At 41.7% G+C, this 17,148-nt stretch overlaps 1 protein-coding gene across 2 annotated transcripts in view; it reads right to left on the bottom strand.

The window, feature by feature from the left end:
• The window catches only part of lmln (leishmanolysin-like (metallopeptidase M8 family)), an 82,972-nt gene that overhangs the window by 39,715 nt on the left and 26,109 nt on the right, over positions 1-17,148 (bottom strand). For both annotated transcript variants that reach the window (XM_072579592.1, XM_072579593.1), the window contains exon 6: positions 3,681-3,859. In XM_072579592.1, coding sequence (XP_072435693.1) covers positions 3,681-3,859 — 179 coding nt within the window. The remainder of the gene's footprint in view (positions 1-3,680; positions 3,860-17,148) is intronic.

The raw sequence follows: 17,148 nt of genomic DNA on the forward strand, positions 1-17,148 counted from the left end.
ATGGGTAACTATAAAGGAATGAGGGTCACATTGGCTAGAATAGATTGGGAATGAAGTTCATTAAAAAAATGGTTGATGAACAATAGTAGATGTCTAAGAAAATTGTTCATAGCATAGAATAAAGATTATAGCACAGTGAGGAAGGATTGTAGGAAGAGGGTAAACTGATGCGGAACACCATATGAAAGAAAAAAGACTTATGATGTGGCAAAGATTAGTAATAGACCAGTGGATTGTGGAAGCTTAAAAAACCAACAAAAGCTGAGCAAAAAAATTAAAAAGAGTAAGAAAATAAACTATTACAATAAACTAATGAGTAATAATAAAATGCACAGCAAGAGTTTCTTTAAATGTTTAAAGAAAAAGTCAAAGTTAACGTAGGCTTTTCAGAGAATGAGACTGAGAAATTATAATGGAGATACAGAAAATTACAAAGGAGCTATACAAATACTTCACACGAGCTCTCATTGCAGAAGACATTAAAAGCAGTTCAAAAATTCTAAACCAAGAGCCCAAAAAAAGGGAAGAAAATACTCGAGTACAAAGGAAACCAATGGAGCTAATGCTGATGGTTCCTCTGGACCTGATAAGTTACCTCCCAGGATCCTAGTTACAATGATAGTGAATGCACTGGTTGTAATCTTCTAAGAATCCTTGGATTCTGAAAGAGTCCCAGACAACTGGTAAAATACCAGTGTACACCCTTATTAAAAATGGAAGAGAAAGAAAACACAAAAAAACTATAAATCAGTCAGCTTAACATCAAACACTGGGAAAATGTTCAAGTCTAAAATAAAGGATGCAATGGCTATGCATTTAATAATCAAGCACAGTTAGCATGTCTTTAGCAAGGAGAAATCATGCCTGACAAATTTATTAGAATTCTACAAGGAGGTAACAAGCAGGATAGATAAGAGGGAACCATTAGGTGCAATATGTTCTGATTTCCAAAAGGCATTTGATAAGGTACTGCACATAGAAGCTTCTTAACAAGATTAAAGCCCATGGGTTTGGGGGAGTGTATCAGTATGGAAGATTGGCTAATTTTAGAATGCAGATTTGGGACAAAGACAGCATTTTCAGAAAGGCAACCTGTCACTAGAGGATTGTCACAAGAATTAGTGCAGGGACCGCAATGATTTATAATACTTATTCATGACTTGGATGAAGAAAGTGAATGCACTATTGCAAAGTTGGCAGACACTACAAAATGAACACGAAGCTAAATATTGAGGGTGACACAAACAGTGTGTGTACAGGAACATAAAGTCACAGATTATATAGCACAGAAACAGACCCTTTGGAATAACTCATCTGCACCAATCAGATTTCCTAAACTGATCTAGCCCCATTTGTTTGCATTTGGCCCATATCCCTCTAAACCCTTCCTTTTCATGTACCCATCCAGATGCCTTTTCAATGTTGTAATTTTAGACGAGGATTAAGGATGAGATTGCAGAGAACTTGGAAGTGCATGTTAAACAGTCATGATCTGGAGATGCTGGTGTTGAACCGGGGTGTACAAAGTTAAAAATCACACAACACCAGGTTATAGTCCAACAGGTTTAATTGGAAGCACACTAGCTTTTGGAGCGTCGCTCACAATCACCTGAAGGAGGACCGGCACTCAGAAAGCTAATGTGCTTCCAATTAAACCTGTTGGACTATAACCTGGTGTTGTATGATTTTTAACCATATTAAACAGAGCTGAGACAGCAGGCTTCATCAAGGTGAGGTTATGCCTGACAAATCTAACAAAATATAAACTGGTTATCTAACTTGTTAGATGGAATACAATGTGAGAAATTGTGAGGTTTTGTACTTTGGCAGGAAAAGGAACTGAATATTACTTAATGGAGAAAGACTGCCGAAATCTACAGCACAGAGAAATTTGGGGGTCCTTATGCATCAACCACAAAAAAACTAGCATTCAAGGTCAGCAGGTAATAAAGAAGGTAAATTGACCATTGACCTTTATCAGAAAGGGAATGGAACATAAAGAAAAGGAAGTTTTGCAAAAACTACACAAGCACTAATCGAACCACAACTAGAATACAGTGAATAATTCTTTCACATCCAGCCCCTGTTGACCTTGAGAAGATGGTTGAGTGTGGTGCTGGAAAAGTACAGCAGGTCAGGCAGCATCTCAGGAGCTGAAAAATCAATGTTTCAGGCAAAAGCCCTTCATCAGGAATGATGAAGGGCTTTTGTCCGAAACGTCCATCTTCTTGCTCCTCGGATGCTGTCTGACCTGCTGTGCTTTGCCCAGCACCACAGTTGACACGAATCTCCAGCATCTGCAGTCCTCACTTTTGCCGTGAGAAGATGGTGGTGAGCTGCCATCTTGTACAATTGCAGTTCATTTGGTACAAGTAGACCTACAATGCCATTCAGGAGGGAGTTCCAGGATTTTGATGCTGAAGGAACATTGATATATTTCCAAATCTAGATGGTGAGTGGCTTGAAGGGGAACGTGAGGTGGCGGTTTTCCCATGTATCTGATGTTCTTGCTGTTTCAGATGATAGTAGTAGTGGGTTTGGAAGGTGCTATTTAAAGAGTACAGCTGAACATTTTTGGTCCCCTTATTAAAAGAAAGATATACTGACATTGGTGGCAGTCCACAGAAGGTTCACTAGGTCAATCCTGGGTATGAAAAGGCTTTTTTATGAAAAGAGGTGAAGAGCTTATGCTTGAAATGTCAACACATTCCTGATGAAGAGCTTATGCTTGAAACGTTGACTCTCTTGCTCCTTAGATGTTACCTGATCAGCCATACTTTTCTACCGCCACACTTTTTTACTTTGATCTCCAGTCCTCACTTTCCGCTAGGTCAAACCCATACTCATTGCAGTTGAGCAGAATGAGAGGCAATCTTATTAAAACATAACAGGACTTCACAGCATAGACTTGGACAGCACATTTCCCTCTTGCGATAGACTAGGACCAGAGGGCAAAATCAATGGACTGAAATAGGGGTCAAATAGCCTACTTCAGCTCTTATATCTTACATTTTGAAGTCACTTGTGGAATTCAGAATTTTCTAGATTGCAGAAAAATATCATAATTCCTAACCCCAACGGTGAGAACTGCAAACTCTATAAAGTTAAATATTTACCTGAAGCATAAATAATGATAAAACATGATAAAACTGTAAAGAAAATAATTTATTTATTTAAGTATATATTTTCATACTTCGACTTCCAAAGAACCATGCAATAATGACTCTGATGAGATGCTTGGATCTGCTCAGAAAATCTTTAGAAAACTGGCATTTCTGAACAACAGATTTTTGGACTGGTGAATTGGAATAATATGAATTCTCACTTGTGCTCCTGCATGCAGATGAAGTGCCTCCCTTACAGTCTAGAACAAAGATAACAACCAATGCAACTTAAATTTATTTCATAATTCTGACCAATTGAGCCAATGTCAAAAATTGTCAAATTGCTAGACATCTGATCTCAATAATTTAGGACTAAAACTTAACATTTGAAGTTTAAACTTGGCAGCATTTTAAACTTGGATCATACCTGCTGTGCGCAAGCAATTATTGTTGAGTCGCAAATTAAGGTTCCCGTTTAACTTTTATGAAATGTGGCTACTTAAGAATAAGCCAATTCGAAATCAAGATAGAGTTACAATTACTTCCATATTAAAGTTTAGTCATAAGCATCCCCACCTGTCCAATTCAGCTTCCAGCTGACAGTATGCTGCATAGGCTACAATATCCTCTTGTCCACAACGTTCTGTAGTCAGCGCACTCACATAAAGCAAAAAGTCAGCATCTGTGACACCTGGACCATCGGTTAACCCTGCAGACCCACAGGATTTTCCATTTTCACTACACACCCTGCATTGCTGGATAGATAGCAAACAAATGTTAATAAACCAGACTATTCATACCTGAATTATATTTAGAATATAATTCTATAGAGATAAAAGATTGGTGCACACCAAATTTCATTTATTATGCCATTTAGAAAATGTTTTGGGCACAGCTATGCTTCCTCATATTAACACCAACTTTTGAATAATAGACATATGATTTCAAAAGAAGAAATGGTCAAATAAAGAAAAATGTTCCTGATGTGTATACTATTGTGAGTGAGGAGCAAAAACAAAATGTACCAATGATATGAAATATCAACAGGTAAAATATCAGTAAACAATGAATGCCTTCTCAACTTCCAAATGCAGAACTCATTTAAACAAAGAGCAATGGAGGTGTGATTATTGAATACTTTTAAGCCTGAGTTACATAGATTCTTGGCTGACAATGGAATTAAAGCATATATTGGGAACATAGAAAAGTTGAGGCCATACTCAGAACAGCCACGACCTTATTAAATGGCACAGCAAACGTAAAGAGCCAAATTTATCTCTCCATCCTGGAGGCTTCCTGCTTCAATTACTGATGAAGGGCTTTTGCCCGAAACGTCGATTTTCCTGCTCCTCGGATGCTGCCTGACCTGCTGTGCTTTTCCAGCACCACTCTGATCTAAACTTAAAGAGCCAAATGGCCTAACCCTGCTTCTAATTAGAGTTATAGTGTACAGAAACAGGCGCTTTGACCCAAGTATCCAAGCTGACCAGGTTTCCTAAACTGAACTGGATCCATTTGACTATATTTGGTCCATATCCCGCTAAACCTTTCTGACCCAGTACTGCCGAAAACATCTTTTAAATGTTGAAATTGCACCTATCTCTAATTCTTAAGATCTCATGTTAAACAGAATGAGGACTTAGCAGAAGGCAGAAGAGAAAGATCATTCTAACTGTGAATAAATATCTTGCTTAATGAAAGTACATTTTGCAATTTACTGTAATATAAAGAGTTGATTGACTTAGAAATGAAATGAAACACAATTAGCTTGTATACCAACACATGAAACAACACTGAGGATCTAGGGTCTACTCATTTTAATTCAAAATCCATCAAGTCAAACGATCTATCACCACAGACCAATTTCCATAATGTTACTCATTTGAATTCAGCAATGTAATATTTTTGTTACAAAAAGAGTTACATGAATTATACTGTATACCTTGTAACTCTTCATGTCTCACTGTGGGTCTACATAAGAGAACCAGTAATATCAATGGGCTGCAAGCAATGGGAATTAGTTCTTTTACATAGAAAGCAGTAAATAGACACATATCAAAATGTGAATATCATTATGGTTTCCACACCTGAGGCAAATACTGTATGGAAGAGACTCCTACTGTAATCGGTGATAGAAGCGAGCCAAGAGGTGAGGATTTAAACAGGGACACAAGGTGTATAAATGGTGTGTTTGGCACACATGTTAACATGAATGCTGATATCAAATATCCACTGAATTTAAATACAAAGTTAAATTCTGCTGCCATTGCAAATAGATTATGAATTGAGGAAGGAAAGCCATGATGAAAGTAAGCATAAGTCCATCACTCAATCATGTGAAACCCAGGGAATATATTTAATTATAGTGCCTGTTATACCATACATGGTATTGCAATAAGGTGCTTTTAAAATGCTGTCTGGCTATGTTAGTTCTAAAACAACAGGTGCATCTTTTTTGCAATACTACCAAGTAGAAATTATGAGCTGAATTAAGAGTCATACCAGATGCAAATGTTAATGCTGTTCCTCTTTTCACAGATGTTGCCAAATCTATTGAGTTTCATGAGATTCTCTGCATGCACTAGAGATTTCCAGCATCAGCAGTATTCTGCTTTTAGCCTGCTGTTGTTTAACCAACAGTCATGAAGGACTCACTATCGTTATTGCTCACCCAACAAACTCTGCTTCAAAAATCAGGGAAGCCCCCCCAAAAAAAGCTACTCCCATCCTTTCTTACAAATCCTCTCACAACTCCAGACAGTGATCATCGTGGTGCCTAACATCCACCCACACTCAACAATCTGGGGATGCGTGCTTCTGCCCAGATAACTGCCTGATTACTTGGTAATTGCATAGGTTTATAATGAGAAGCAACACAGGGTTCCAAGCAGTTTTCTCAAGACACCCATTGCACGTATTAAATTCTGCCCTAAAATTCAGGATTCTATTAAGAGTAAATTAAGTTTGAAGAAGTGGAAAATGAAAAACTGTCGATCAGGTAGATTAACATTTATGATAGAGGAGAGTCATAGAGATGTACAGCACGGAAACAGACCCTTTGATCTAACTCATCCATGCTGACCAGATATCCTAACCTAATCTACTCTCATTTGCCAGCACTTGGTCCATATCGCTCCAAACCCTTTCTACTCATACACCCATCCAGATGCCTTTTAAATGCTGTAATTGTACCAGCCCAGGGAAAAGATTTTGTCTATTTATCCTTCCCATGCTCCTTATAACTTGATAAACCTCCATAACATCACCCCTCAGTCTCCAATGCTCCGGGGAAAACAGCCGCAGCCTATTCAGCCTCTCCCTATAGTTCAAATTCTCTAACTCTGGCAACATCCTTGTAAATCTTTTCTGAACCCCTTCAAGTTTCACAACATCCTTCTGATAAGGAGTCCAGAATTTCATGCAGTATTCCAAAAATCAATGTCCTGTACAGCTGCAACATGACCTCACAACTCCTATATTCAATGCACTGACCAATAAAGGAAAGCATACCAAACGCCTTCTTCACTATCCAATCTACCTGCAACTACACTTTCAAGGAACTATGAACCTGTACTCCAAGGTCTCTTTGTTCAGCAACACTCCCCAGGACCTTACCGTTAAGTGCAAGAGTCCTGCTCTGATTTGCTTTTCCAAAATGCAGCACTTCGCATTTATCTAAATTAAACTTCATCTGCAGCTCTTCAGCCCATTGGCCCATCTGATCAAGAGGTAAAAACAATGACTGCAGATGCTGGAAACCAGATTCTGGATTAGTGGTGCTGGAAGAGCACAGCAGTTCAGGCAGCATTCAAGTAGCTTCAAAATCGACATTTCAGGCAAAAGCCCTTCATCAGGAATGATGAAGCCCACCATCCATTGGACCAAGATCCCACTGTACTCTGAGATTACCTTCTTTGCTGTCCATTACACCTTCAATTTTGGTGTAATTTGCAAACGTACTAACTGTACCTCCTACGTTCACATCCAAATCATTTACAGAAATGAGATGAATCAAAAATAATTAGAAGCACACAGCGTAGATTTCAGAAACAAATCTTTGCGTCATCTACAAACTTAGCAACACTGCCTTCAGTTCCTTTGGCCAAATTGGATCAAAAAGTTTTAAAAGGACAGTCTCTCACAATCATTAAAGAAAGCAATAATGTCCCAGAGAAGTTGTTTGGATATAGGCAGTGAGGAAGTGATCCGATTTTGATATACATCTGACGGAAGTGGCATTCACATTTGTTGATGCTATTGAATTGGGCTGAAATGAAGTTTAAATAAATGAGGAGAGATTAAGTAGCTTAGGCCCATATTTGGCAGACTTTATAAAGATAAGTGTAAATCTAATTGATGTATACACAATACTAAAGGGGCAATAAGAGGTCACAGTTTTAGACTAAAGGGCAGCATATTTAAAATAAACATGAGGAATTACTTCTCTCAAAGTGTTGTGAATCTGTGGAATTCACTACCCTAGAGTGTGGTGGGCACTGAATATATTCAAGATGAAGACAGACTGACTTTTAATTAGTAATGAGTTGAAGGATTATGGCAGCAAACAAGAATGTGGAGTTGGGTCAATAGTCTGAGAGGTGAGAATGAAGTTTAATTTGGATAAATGTGAGGTGTTGCATTTTGGTACCATGAACAAGGACAGGACTTAGAACACAGAACAATACAGCGCAATATAAGCAATACAATACTGAACAGGCCTTCGGCCCATAATGTTGCGCTGACCTGTGAACTCATCTAAGCCCAACCCCCTACACTATCCCATCATCATCCATGTGCTTATCCAAGGATTGTTTAAATCTCACTAATGTTGCTGAGTTAACTACATTGGCAGGCAGGGTATTCCATGCTCTTACCACTCTCTAAGTAATGAACCTGCCTCTGACATCTGTCTTAAATCTATCACCCCTCAATTTGTAGTTATGCCCCTTCGTACAAGCGGATGTCATCATCCCAAGAAAGAGACTTTCACTGTCTACCCGATCTAATCCTCTGACCATCTTGTAAGTCTCTATCAAATCCCCTCCTAATCTTCTTTCCAATGACAACAGACCCAAGTCTCTCAGCCTTTCCTCATAAGATCTTTCCTCCAGACCAGGCAACATCCCAGTAAATCTCCTCTGCACCTTTTCCAATGCTTCCACATCCTTTCTGTAATGAGGCGATCAGAACTGTACACAATATTCCAAGTGAGGCCGCACTAGCGTTTTGTATAGTTGCAGCATGACATCACAGCTCCGTAACTCAATTCCTCTACCAATGAAATCTAACACACCATATGCCTTCTTAACAACACTATCAACCTGGGTGGCAACTTTCAGGGATCTATGTACATGGACTCCAAGATCCCTCTGCACATCCATACTACCAAGAATCTTTCCATTGACCCAGTATTCTGCCTCCATGTTATTCTTCCCAAAGTGAATCACCTCACATTTATCTGTGCTGAACTCCATTTGCCACTTCTCAGCCCAGTTCTGCAGTTTATCCAAGTCCCCCGCAACCTGCAACATTCTTCCACACTGTCCACCATTCCACTAACTTCAGTGCCATCTGCAAACTTACTAACTCACCAATGCCTGCGTCCATTTATAAAAATGACAAACAGCTGTGGTCCCAAAACAGATCCTTACAGTACACCAATAGGAACCGGACTCTAGGCTGAATATTTTCCATCAACCATCACTCGCTGCCTTCTTACAGAAAGCCAGTTTCTAATTCAAACTGCTAAATCACCCTCAATTCAATGCCTCTGCATTTTCTCCAACAGCCTACTATGTGGAGCCTTATCAAAAGCTTTACTGAAATCACATACATCACGTCAACTGCCCTACCCTCATCCACATGCTTGGTCACCTTCTCAAAAAACTCAATGAGGTTTGTGAGACATGACCTGCCGTTGACAAAACCATGCTAGATGCTTATCAATCCTATCTCTTATAATCCTTTCCAAAACTTTTCCTACAACAGGTATAAGGCTCACTGGTTTATAATTACCTGGGTCACCTCTACTGCCCTTCTTGAACAAAGGCAGAACATTTGCAACCCTCCAGTCCTCTGGTACCAAACCTGTAGACCATGACGACTCAAAGATCAAAGCAAAATGCTCCAACACCTCCTCTCTAGCTTTCCAGAGAATCCTCAGATAAATCCCATCCAGCCAAAGGGACTTGTCTACTTTCAGTCCTTCTAGAATTGATAATACCTCTTCCTTACTAACCTCGATCCTTTCTAGTCTAATATCTCATATCTCATTCTTCTCCTCTACAATATTCTCCTTTTTCTGAGTGAAAACTGATGAAAAATATTTGTTTAGCACCTCTTCGATCTCCACAGGGTCCACACACAACTTCCTACTACTGTCTTTGACTGGCCCTATTCCTATCCTAATTACCCTTTTGTTCCTCACATACCTATAGATAGCTTTAGGGTTGTCCTTTATTCTATCTGCTAACGACTGCTCATGTTCTCTCTTTGCTCTCCTTAACTCTCTCATTAAATCCTTCCTCGCTAATCTGTAACTCTCCATCGCCTCGTCACATAAGCCACCTCCTTCCACTGAACAAGAGATGCAATTTCTGTCATAAACCACGGTTCCCTTACCTTATCTTTCCTCCCTGGCTGACAGGTACACACCTATGAAGGACACATATCTCTTCCTTCAATCAGCTCCACATTTCAATTGCCCCCATTCCCTGCATTTTGCTACCCCATTCTATATCTCCTAAGTCTTGCCAAATCGCACTATAACTGTCCTTCCCCTGTCGATAACTCTTGCCCTGTGGTATGCACCTATCCCTTTCCATTGCTAAACTAAATGTAACCGAATTATGGTCACTTTCTCCAAAGTGTTCACCTATCACTAAATCAAACACCTGGTCTGGTTCATTACCAAGCACCAGATCCAGTGGGGCCTCCCCTCTTGTTGGCCCTTCGACATATTGTGTCAGGAAACCCTCCTGCATACACTGGACAAAAACTGATCCATCCAACGTACTAGAGTTATAGTATTTCCAGTCAATGTTGGGGAAGTTAAAGTCCCCCATAATGACCACCCTGTTCCTTTCACTCCTACCCTGAATCATTTTGCCGATCCTCTCCTCCACAGCCCAGGAACTCTGCAGAGGCCTATAAAAAAACTCCCAGCAGTGTGACCTCTCCTCTCCTGTTTCTAATCTCAGCCCATACTACCTTAGTAGATAAGTCCTTGTCAAAAGTTCTTTCAGCCACCGTTATACTGTCCTTGATTAACAAGACAACACCTCCCTCTCTTTTACCACCTTCCCTGTTCTTAATGAAAGATGCAAATCCTGGAACCTGGTCATGTATTCCTGACCCTGCTCTACCCATGTCTCCAAAATGGCCATAACATCGAAGTCCCAAGTACCTATTCATGTTGCAAGCTTACCTACCTTATTTCAGATACTTCTGGTGTTGAAGTAAACACACTTCAAACCAGCTTGCTGTCTGCCAGCACATTCCTGTGACCGTGAAATCCTATCCATCTCCCTACTCTCATCCTTCTGCGCACTGGAGCTACACCTCAGGTTCCCAACCCCTTGCTGAGCTAGTTAAAATCCACCAGAATAGCACCAGCAAATTTCCCACCCAAGATATTAGTTACCCTCTGGTTCAAGTGAAGACCATCCTGTTTATAGAGGTTCCACCTTCTCCAGAATAAGCCCCAATTATCCATGTACCTAAAACCCTCCCTTCTGCACCATTCTTGCAACCATGTGTTCAGCTGATATCTCTCCTTATTCCTTGCCTCGCTTATGCAATTAATGACAGGGCCCTGGGTAGTGTTGTAGAACAGAGACCCAAGGGTTCAGGTACATAATTCTTTGAAATTCGTGTCACAAGTAGACAGGGTGGTTAAAGAGATGTTTAGCCCCTGTGTCTTTATTGCTCAGACCTTTGAGCATAGGAGTTGGGACATCACGTTGAGGCTGTACAGGTCATTGTGAGGCCTCTTCTGGAGTATTGCGTGCAGTTCTGGTTGCCCCATTATAGAAAGGGTATTATTAAACTGGAGATGGTTCAGAAAAGATTTACCTGGATTTTGCTGGGAATGGGAAGTATAAAAATAGACTGAAATAGACGGAAAGGCTTGGGCATTTTTCACTGGAGCATACTAGACTGATGGGTGACTTTACCGAGGTTTACAAAATCATGAGGGACATAGATAAGGTGAATAGCAAGGATCCTTTTTCTATGGTGGGGGAGTTGAAAACTAGGGAGCATATTTATAAGGTGAGAGGTGAAAGATTTAAAATGGACATGAACAGCAAATGTTTTACACAGAGAGTGGTTTGTGCGTGAAATGAACTGCCAGAGAAAGATAGGTTGCAGATACAGTTACAATGTTTAAAGGACATTTACATAAGTTCATGAATAAGAAAGGGGTATGGGCCAAGCACATGCAGGTGGGAATATTTTAGTTTGGGAACATGGTTGGTGTGGACTGATTGGAACACTTTGTATGACTATGACTCCATTTGATTTTCCAAAATTATATTAAATGGTGAGGCAGGTTCAAGGGAGTGAATTGTCTATTTCTATTCCTGCTCGTCATATTCAACTAGGAAGCACAGTAAATAATCTTAAGGATTCACATACGGTTGCTGGGTGGAAAATGATAAGATGGTGGAATGAGGAAAATTGTTGCAGAGAGAATCCAATGGCAAAACTGCAATATTTTAATGGGTGAAGACGGGATTCGTAGAAAGAGAGAGAAATTCCGAGCCCAGACTCATATAGTTAGCACTGCTGCCTCACAGCACCAGGGACCTGGGTTCAATTCCACTCTTGGGCGACTTCCTGTGTGGAATTTGCACATTCTCCCCATGTCTGTGTGTCCTCCCACAGTCTAAACATGTGCATGTTGGGTGGATTGGCCATGAAATATTACCCACAGTGTCCAGGGATGTATAGGTTAGGGGCATTAACCATGGGAAATGCAGGGTTATGGGGATGGGTCTGGGTGGGATGCCCTTCAGAAGGTTGATGTGGACTTGTTGGGCTGAATGGCCTGTTTCCACACTTTGGTGATTCTATAGATTCTATAAAGGGTAAACAACTCATCAATGAGATAAAGCCATAAAATCCTAACTGAATAATGGATGGTATGGCAAGAAGTCGAGAATAAAAAACACTAAGATGTAATTGCGGCACTAAAATGTAATAGAATTAGTTTTATTTTTATTATTTCCTTCTCTGCACCATTTTATTATTCATTCATGGATATGGAATTCACTGGTAATGCCAATATTTATTGTCCATAACTCTAAGTGCCCTCGGGGAAGGTAGTTGCTGAGCTGCCTTCTTGAACTGTGCGCAATGTTAAGTCTTACTTTATGGGAAGAAAGTTGAGGCACGAGGTATAGTGTAAATTCATCAGGACAATGCTTGACAAGAGAAAATACAAAATGAAAGAAGATTGGGACTGGTGTCAATGAATAGAGAAAATGAATGAACGACTTGGTAGAGATATTTAAAATAATGAAAGGATAGACATATTATAGGAGTAGCTTCCATTGCTTGAGTAGCAGATTTACATACAACTTGCAATTCAATAGAGTTAAGATAGAGGGTTTTTTTTACCCATGAAGAACTGTTAGGCTGCAGAATCACTGGGGTTCATTATCAAGACAGCAACTGTGCATAAAGCAGAATCAAAAACAGCAGGCACATAACGTTGTACAATTCTTGCATGGTTGACAAACTCAACACAACTTGTTTGGGCTAAACAGTTCATTGTCTTGTCATTTTATAGCAATGAATCTGGCCTATAGCAAGGCTCCCATAAACATTTTGAGCTTGCACTGACTTAATCCCCAGTCATATTTAGTAAAGACAAACAAAAAAAAATTAAAACACATTGTAAATATTTAGTTTTCCTATAATTCTATTTCAATTCATTGCTTCCATCCTAATTAAGTAATTTTCTGTAGGATGTCCAAACGCCAAAAAACAGGGAACCTCTCCACTCAAAACACAACATTAAACCCTTTGATCCTCCCTTGATAATTCAGGGTAAATTAACCCTGTTTTAGGCATCCCACTCAATGAAAGGGAAATTGATCTTATTCTTTTGATTCCCCCTACTCTGCTTCCAAAAATTATCTCAGGGAGCTGTGGAAAATTGTCCCAATCATTCATGATCTCACTTTCCCATTCCACTCCACCAACTACTCCCCCCTTGCTATTAACTACTTCCCTCCTCGTCCATCTTCTTCACTCTCTTTCTCCTCTCCAAATTCTCTTTATCATTCTTCAAGCCATCCCTATCCACGTTGCCACACTCTTTGCCCTGTTCCTATTTTTAGCTTTCCCCTGATCCCAGCCTCACTAGGGTCTCTGCCTATCTATCTCCTTGTTCAACTTCTAACTGAAAAATAAAGAACTGCAGATTTGGAAACTGGAAATAAGAACAAAAGTTGACGGAGAACTCGTTCATGAGTCACAGAAAACTAGCATGCAGGTACAGCAGATAATAAAGAAAGTGAATAGAATGTTGGCTTTTACAGCTGAAGGAATAGAATATAAAGCATATAAGTAAACTATAGAAGGTATTGGTGAGACTGCACCTGGATTATTGCGCACAGTAATGGTCCCCTTATTTGTGGAAAGATGTAATGGCACTGGAGGCAGTTCAGAGGTGGTACATATAACATACATCAAAAACAAAACAGTACAGCACAGTACAGGCCCTTCCGCCCTCGATATTGTGCTGACCTTTTATCCTATTCTAAGATCAAACTAACGCACATACCCTTCATTTTATTGTCACCCATGTGCCTATTCAAAAGTCACTTTAATGTCCTTAACGTATCTGATTCAAACGCCACCTCTGGCAGTGCATTTCACGTACCCATCATTCTCTCTGTCAAGAACAGACCTCTGACATCACCCCTAAACCTTCTTCCAATCACTTCAAAATTATGCCCCCTTGTGTTAGCCATTTCTGCACTGGGAAAAAGCCTCTGACTATTCACTCTACCTGTGCCTCTCATCATCTTGTACACCTCTATCAAATCTCCTCTCATCCTTCTTCACTTCAATGAGAACAACCCCGCTCCCTCAGCCTTTCTTCATAAGAAATGCCCTCCAGTCCATGCAACATCCTGGTAAATCTCCTCTGCACCCTCTCTAAACCTTCCACATATTTCCTATAATGAGACAACTAGAATTGCACACAATATGCCAAGTGTGGTCTAACCAGGGCTCTGTAAAGCTGAGCTGTATAGACCCCCATCACCAAGCCATCATCTCCCAGACCATACACCACCTCATGGGATCTCCCATCCACAGCTTCCAACCTCAGTTCAGGAACCCAGCACCGCCCAATTCTACCTCCTACCCAAGATCCACAAGTCTAACTACCCTGGCAGACCCATTGTCTCAGCCTGGTCCTCCCCACCGAACTCATCTTCACCTACCTCAATATGGCCCTTTTCCCCCCAGTCCAGGAACTCCCCACATATCTTTGGGATACCACCCATGCCCTCCATCTCCTCCATGACCTCTGTTTCCCCGACCCCAAAGCCTCATCTTCACCATGGTTATCCAGTCCTTCTACATCTTAATCCGTCATGACCAGGGCCTCCAAGCCCTCTGTTTCTTCCTCGCCCGATATCCCCACCAGTATCCTTCCACTGACATTCTCATTCATTTGGCTGAACTGGTCTACACCCTCAACAATTTCTCTTTCAAATCCTTCCACTTCCTCCAGACGATAGGGATAGGCACGGGCACTCGTGTGGGCCCCAGCTATGCATGTCTCTTTGTCGGCTACGTAGAACAGTCCATCTTCTGTAGTTACACCGGCACCATTCCCCACCTTTTCCTCTACTACATTGGTGATTGCATCAGCGCCACCTCATGCTCCCATGCTCCCATGAGGTGGTTGAGTAGTTCATCAATTTCACCAACACATTCCACCCCAACCTTAAATTCACATGGACCATCTCTGACACCTCCCTCCTCTTCCTAGACCTCTCCATCTCCATCAATGATGACCGACGCAACACTGACATTTTTTACAATCCTACCAACTCCCACAGCTATCTGGATTACACCTAATCCCACCCTACCTCCGGCAAAAGTGCTATCCTGTATTCCCAATTCCTCCGCCTCTGCTGTATCTGCTCACAGGAGGACCAGTTCCGCCGCAGAACACACCAGATGGCCTCCTCCTTTAAAGACCGTTAATTTCCCTTCCCATGTGGTTGAAGGTGCCCTCTATCTCATCTCCGCCCTCAAACCCCATCCCTCCAACTGCAATAAAGACAGAACCACCCTGGTCCTCACCTGCCACCCCACCAACCTCCACATAAACTGCACCATCTGCCGACATTTCAGCCACCTCCAAACAGACCTCACCACCAGGGATATATTTCCCTCTCCACCCCTTTCCACAAAGACGCGTTCCCTCCGTGACTACCTGGTCAGGTTCACGATTCCCAACAACCCACCCTCCCCTCCTGGCACCTTCCCCACCACCGCAGGAATTGCAAAACCTGCATCCATACCTCCCCCCTTCATCCAAGGCCCCAAAGGAACCTTCCACATACACGAACGTTTCACCTGCACTTCTACATATCATTTATTGCATCGGTTGCTCCTGATGCGGTCTCCTTTACATTGGGGAGACTGGACGCCTTCTCGCACAACACTTTAGGGAACATCTTCAGGACATCCACACCAATCAATCCCACCGCCCTGTGGCCGAATATTTCAACTCCCCCTCCCAATATACCAAGGGTATGCAGGTCCTGGGCCACCTCCACCAGCACTCCCTCAACAGCTGACGCCTGGAGGATGAACGCCTCATCTTCCGCCTCGGAACCCTTCAATCCCAGGGCATCAATGTGGACCATGGAACTTCACCAGTTTCCTCATTTCCCCTCCCCCCCCCCCCCCCCCCCCCCCCCCCCCCCACCCCCCACCTTACCCCAGTTCCAACCTGCCAGTTCAGCACCATCCTCATGACCTGTCCCACCTGTCAATCTTCCTTCCCCGATCCACTCCACCCTCCTCTCCAACCTGTCACCTTTACCCCTTCCTCCATCCACCTGTTGCACTCCTTGCTACGTTCTCTCCAGCCCCACCCCCTCCCATTTATCTCTCCACCCAGAACTTCCAGGCTCATTCATGTACACCACAACCACTACTCTACTTTCATCATTGTGCTTTGTGACATCCTCAAAGAATTCAATAAGGCTTATGAGACATGACCTGCCCCCTCACAAAGCCATACTGACCATCTCTAATCAAATAATGATTTTCAAATAATCATAAATCCTGTCTGCCGGAATCCTCGCCAATAATTTGCCCACCACTAATTTAAGACTGACTGGTCTGTAACTCCCAGGATTATCCTTATTCCCTTTCTTGAAAAAGGGAATAACTTTGCCACCCTCCAATCATCTGGTAGTACTTCAGTGGACAGCGAGGATGCAAAGATCATTGCCAAAAGCACAGCAATCTCTTCCTTCACTTCCTGTAGTAACCCTGGATATATTTCATCTGGCTTGGAGACTTATCTATCCTTATGTTTTTAAAACTTTTCAGCATATCCTACTTCTTAACATCAACCTGTTCTAACATATCAACCTGTTTCATGCTGTCTTCACAAATGTCAAGGTCACTCTCAGTAGTGAATACTGAAGCAAAGTATTCATTAATGATCTCCCCTACCTCCTCCGACTCCAGACGCAAGCTCCCTCCACTATCCCTGATCAGCCCTACCCTCACTCTGGCCATCCTCTTGTACCTCACATAAATGTAGAGTGCCTTAGGGTTTTCCTTAATCCTCCTCGCTAAAGCTTTTTTATGCCCCCTTCCAGCTCTCCTAAATCCATTCTTCAGTACCTTCCTGGCTACCTTGCAACCCTCTAGTGCCCTGTCTGATCCTTGTCGACTCAACCTTAAGTAAGTTTCCTTCTTCCTCTTGACTAGATGTTCTACATCCTTTGTCACCCAAGGTGTCTTCACCCTGCCATTCCTTCCTTGCCTCAGTGGG

The sequence above is a fragment of the Chiloscyllium punctatum genome, chromosome 10 (genome assembly GCF_047496795.1).
Source record: "Chiloscyllium punctatum isolate Juve2018m chromosome 10, sChiPun1.3, whole genome shotgun sequence".
Taxonomy (NCBI): domain Eukaryota; kingdom Metazoa; phylum Chordata; class Chondrichthyes; order Orectolobiformes; family Hemiscylliidae; genus Chiloscyllium; species Chiloscyllium punctatum.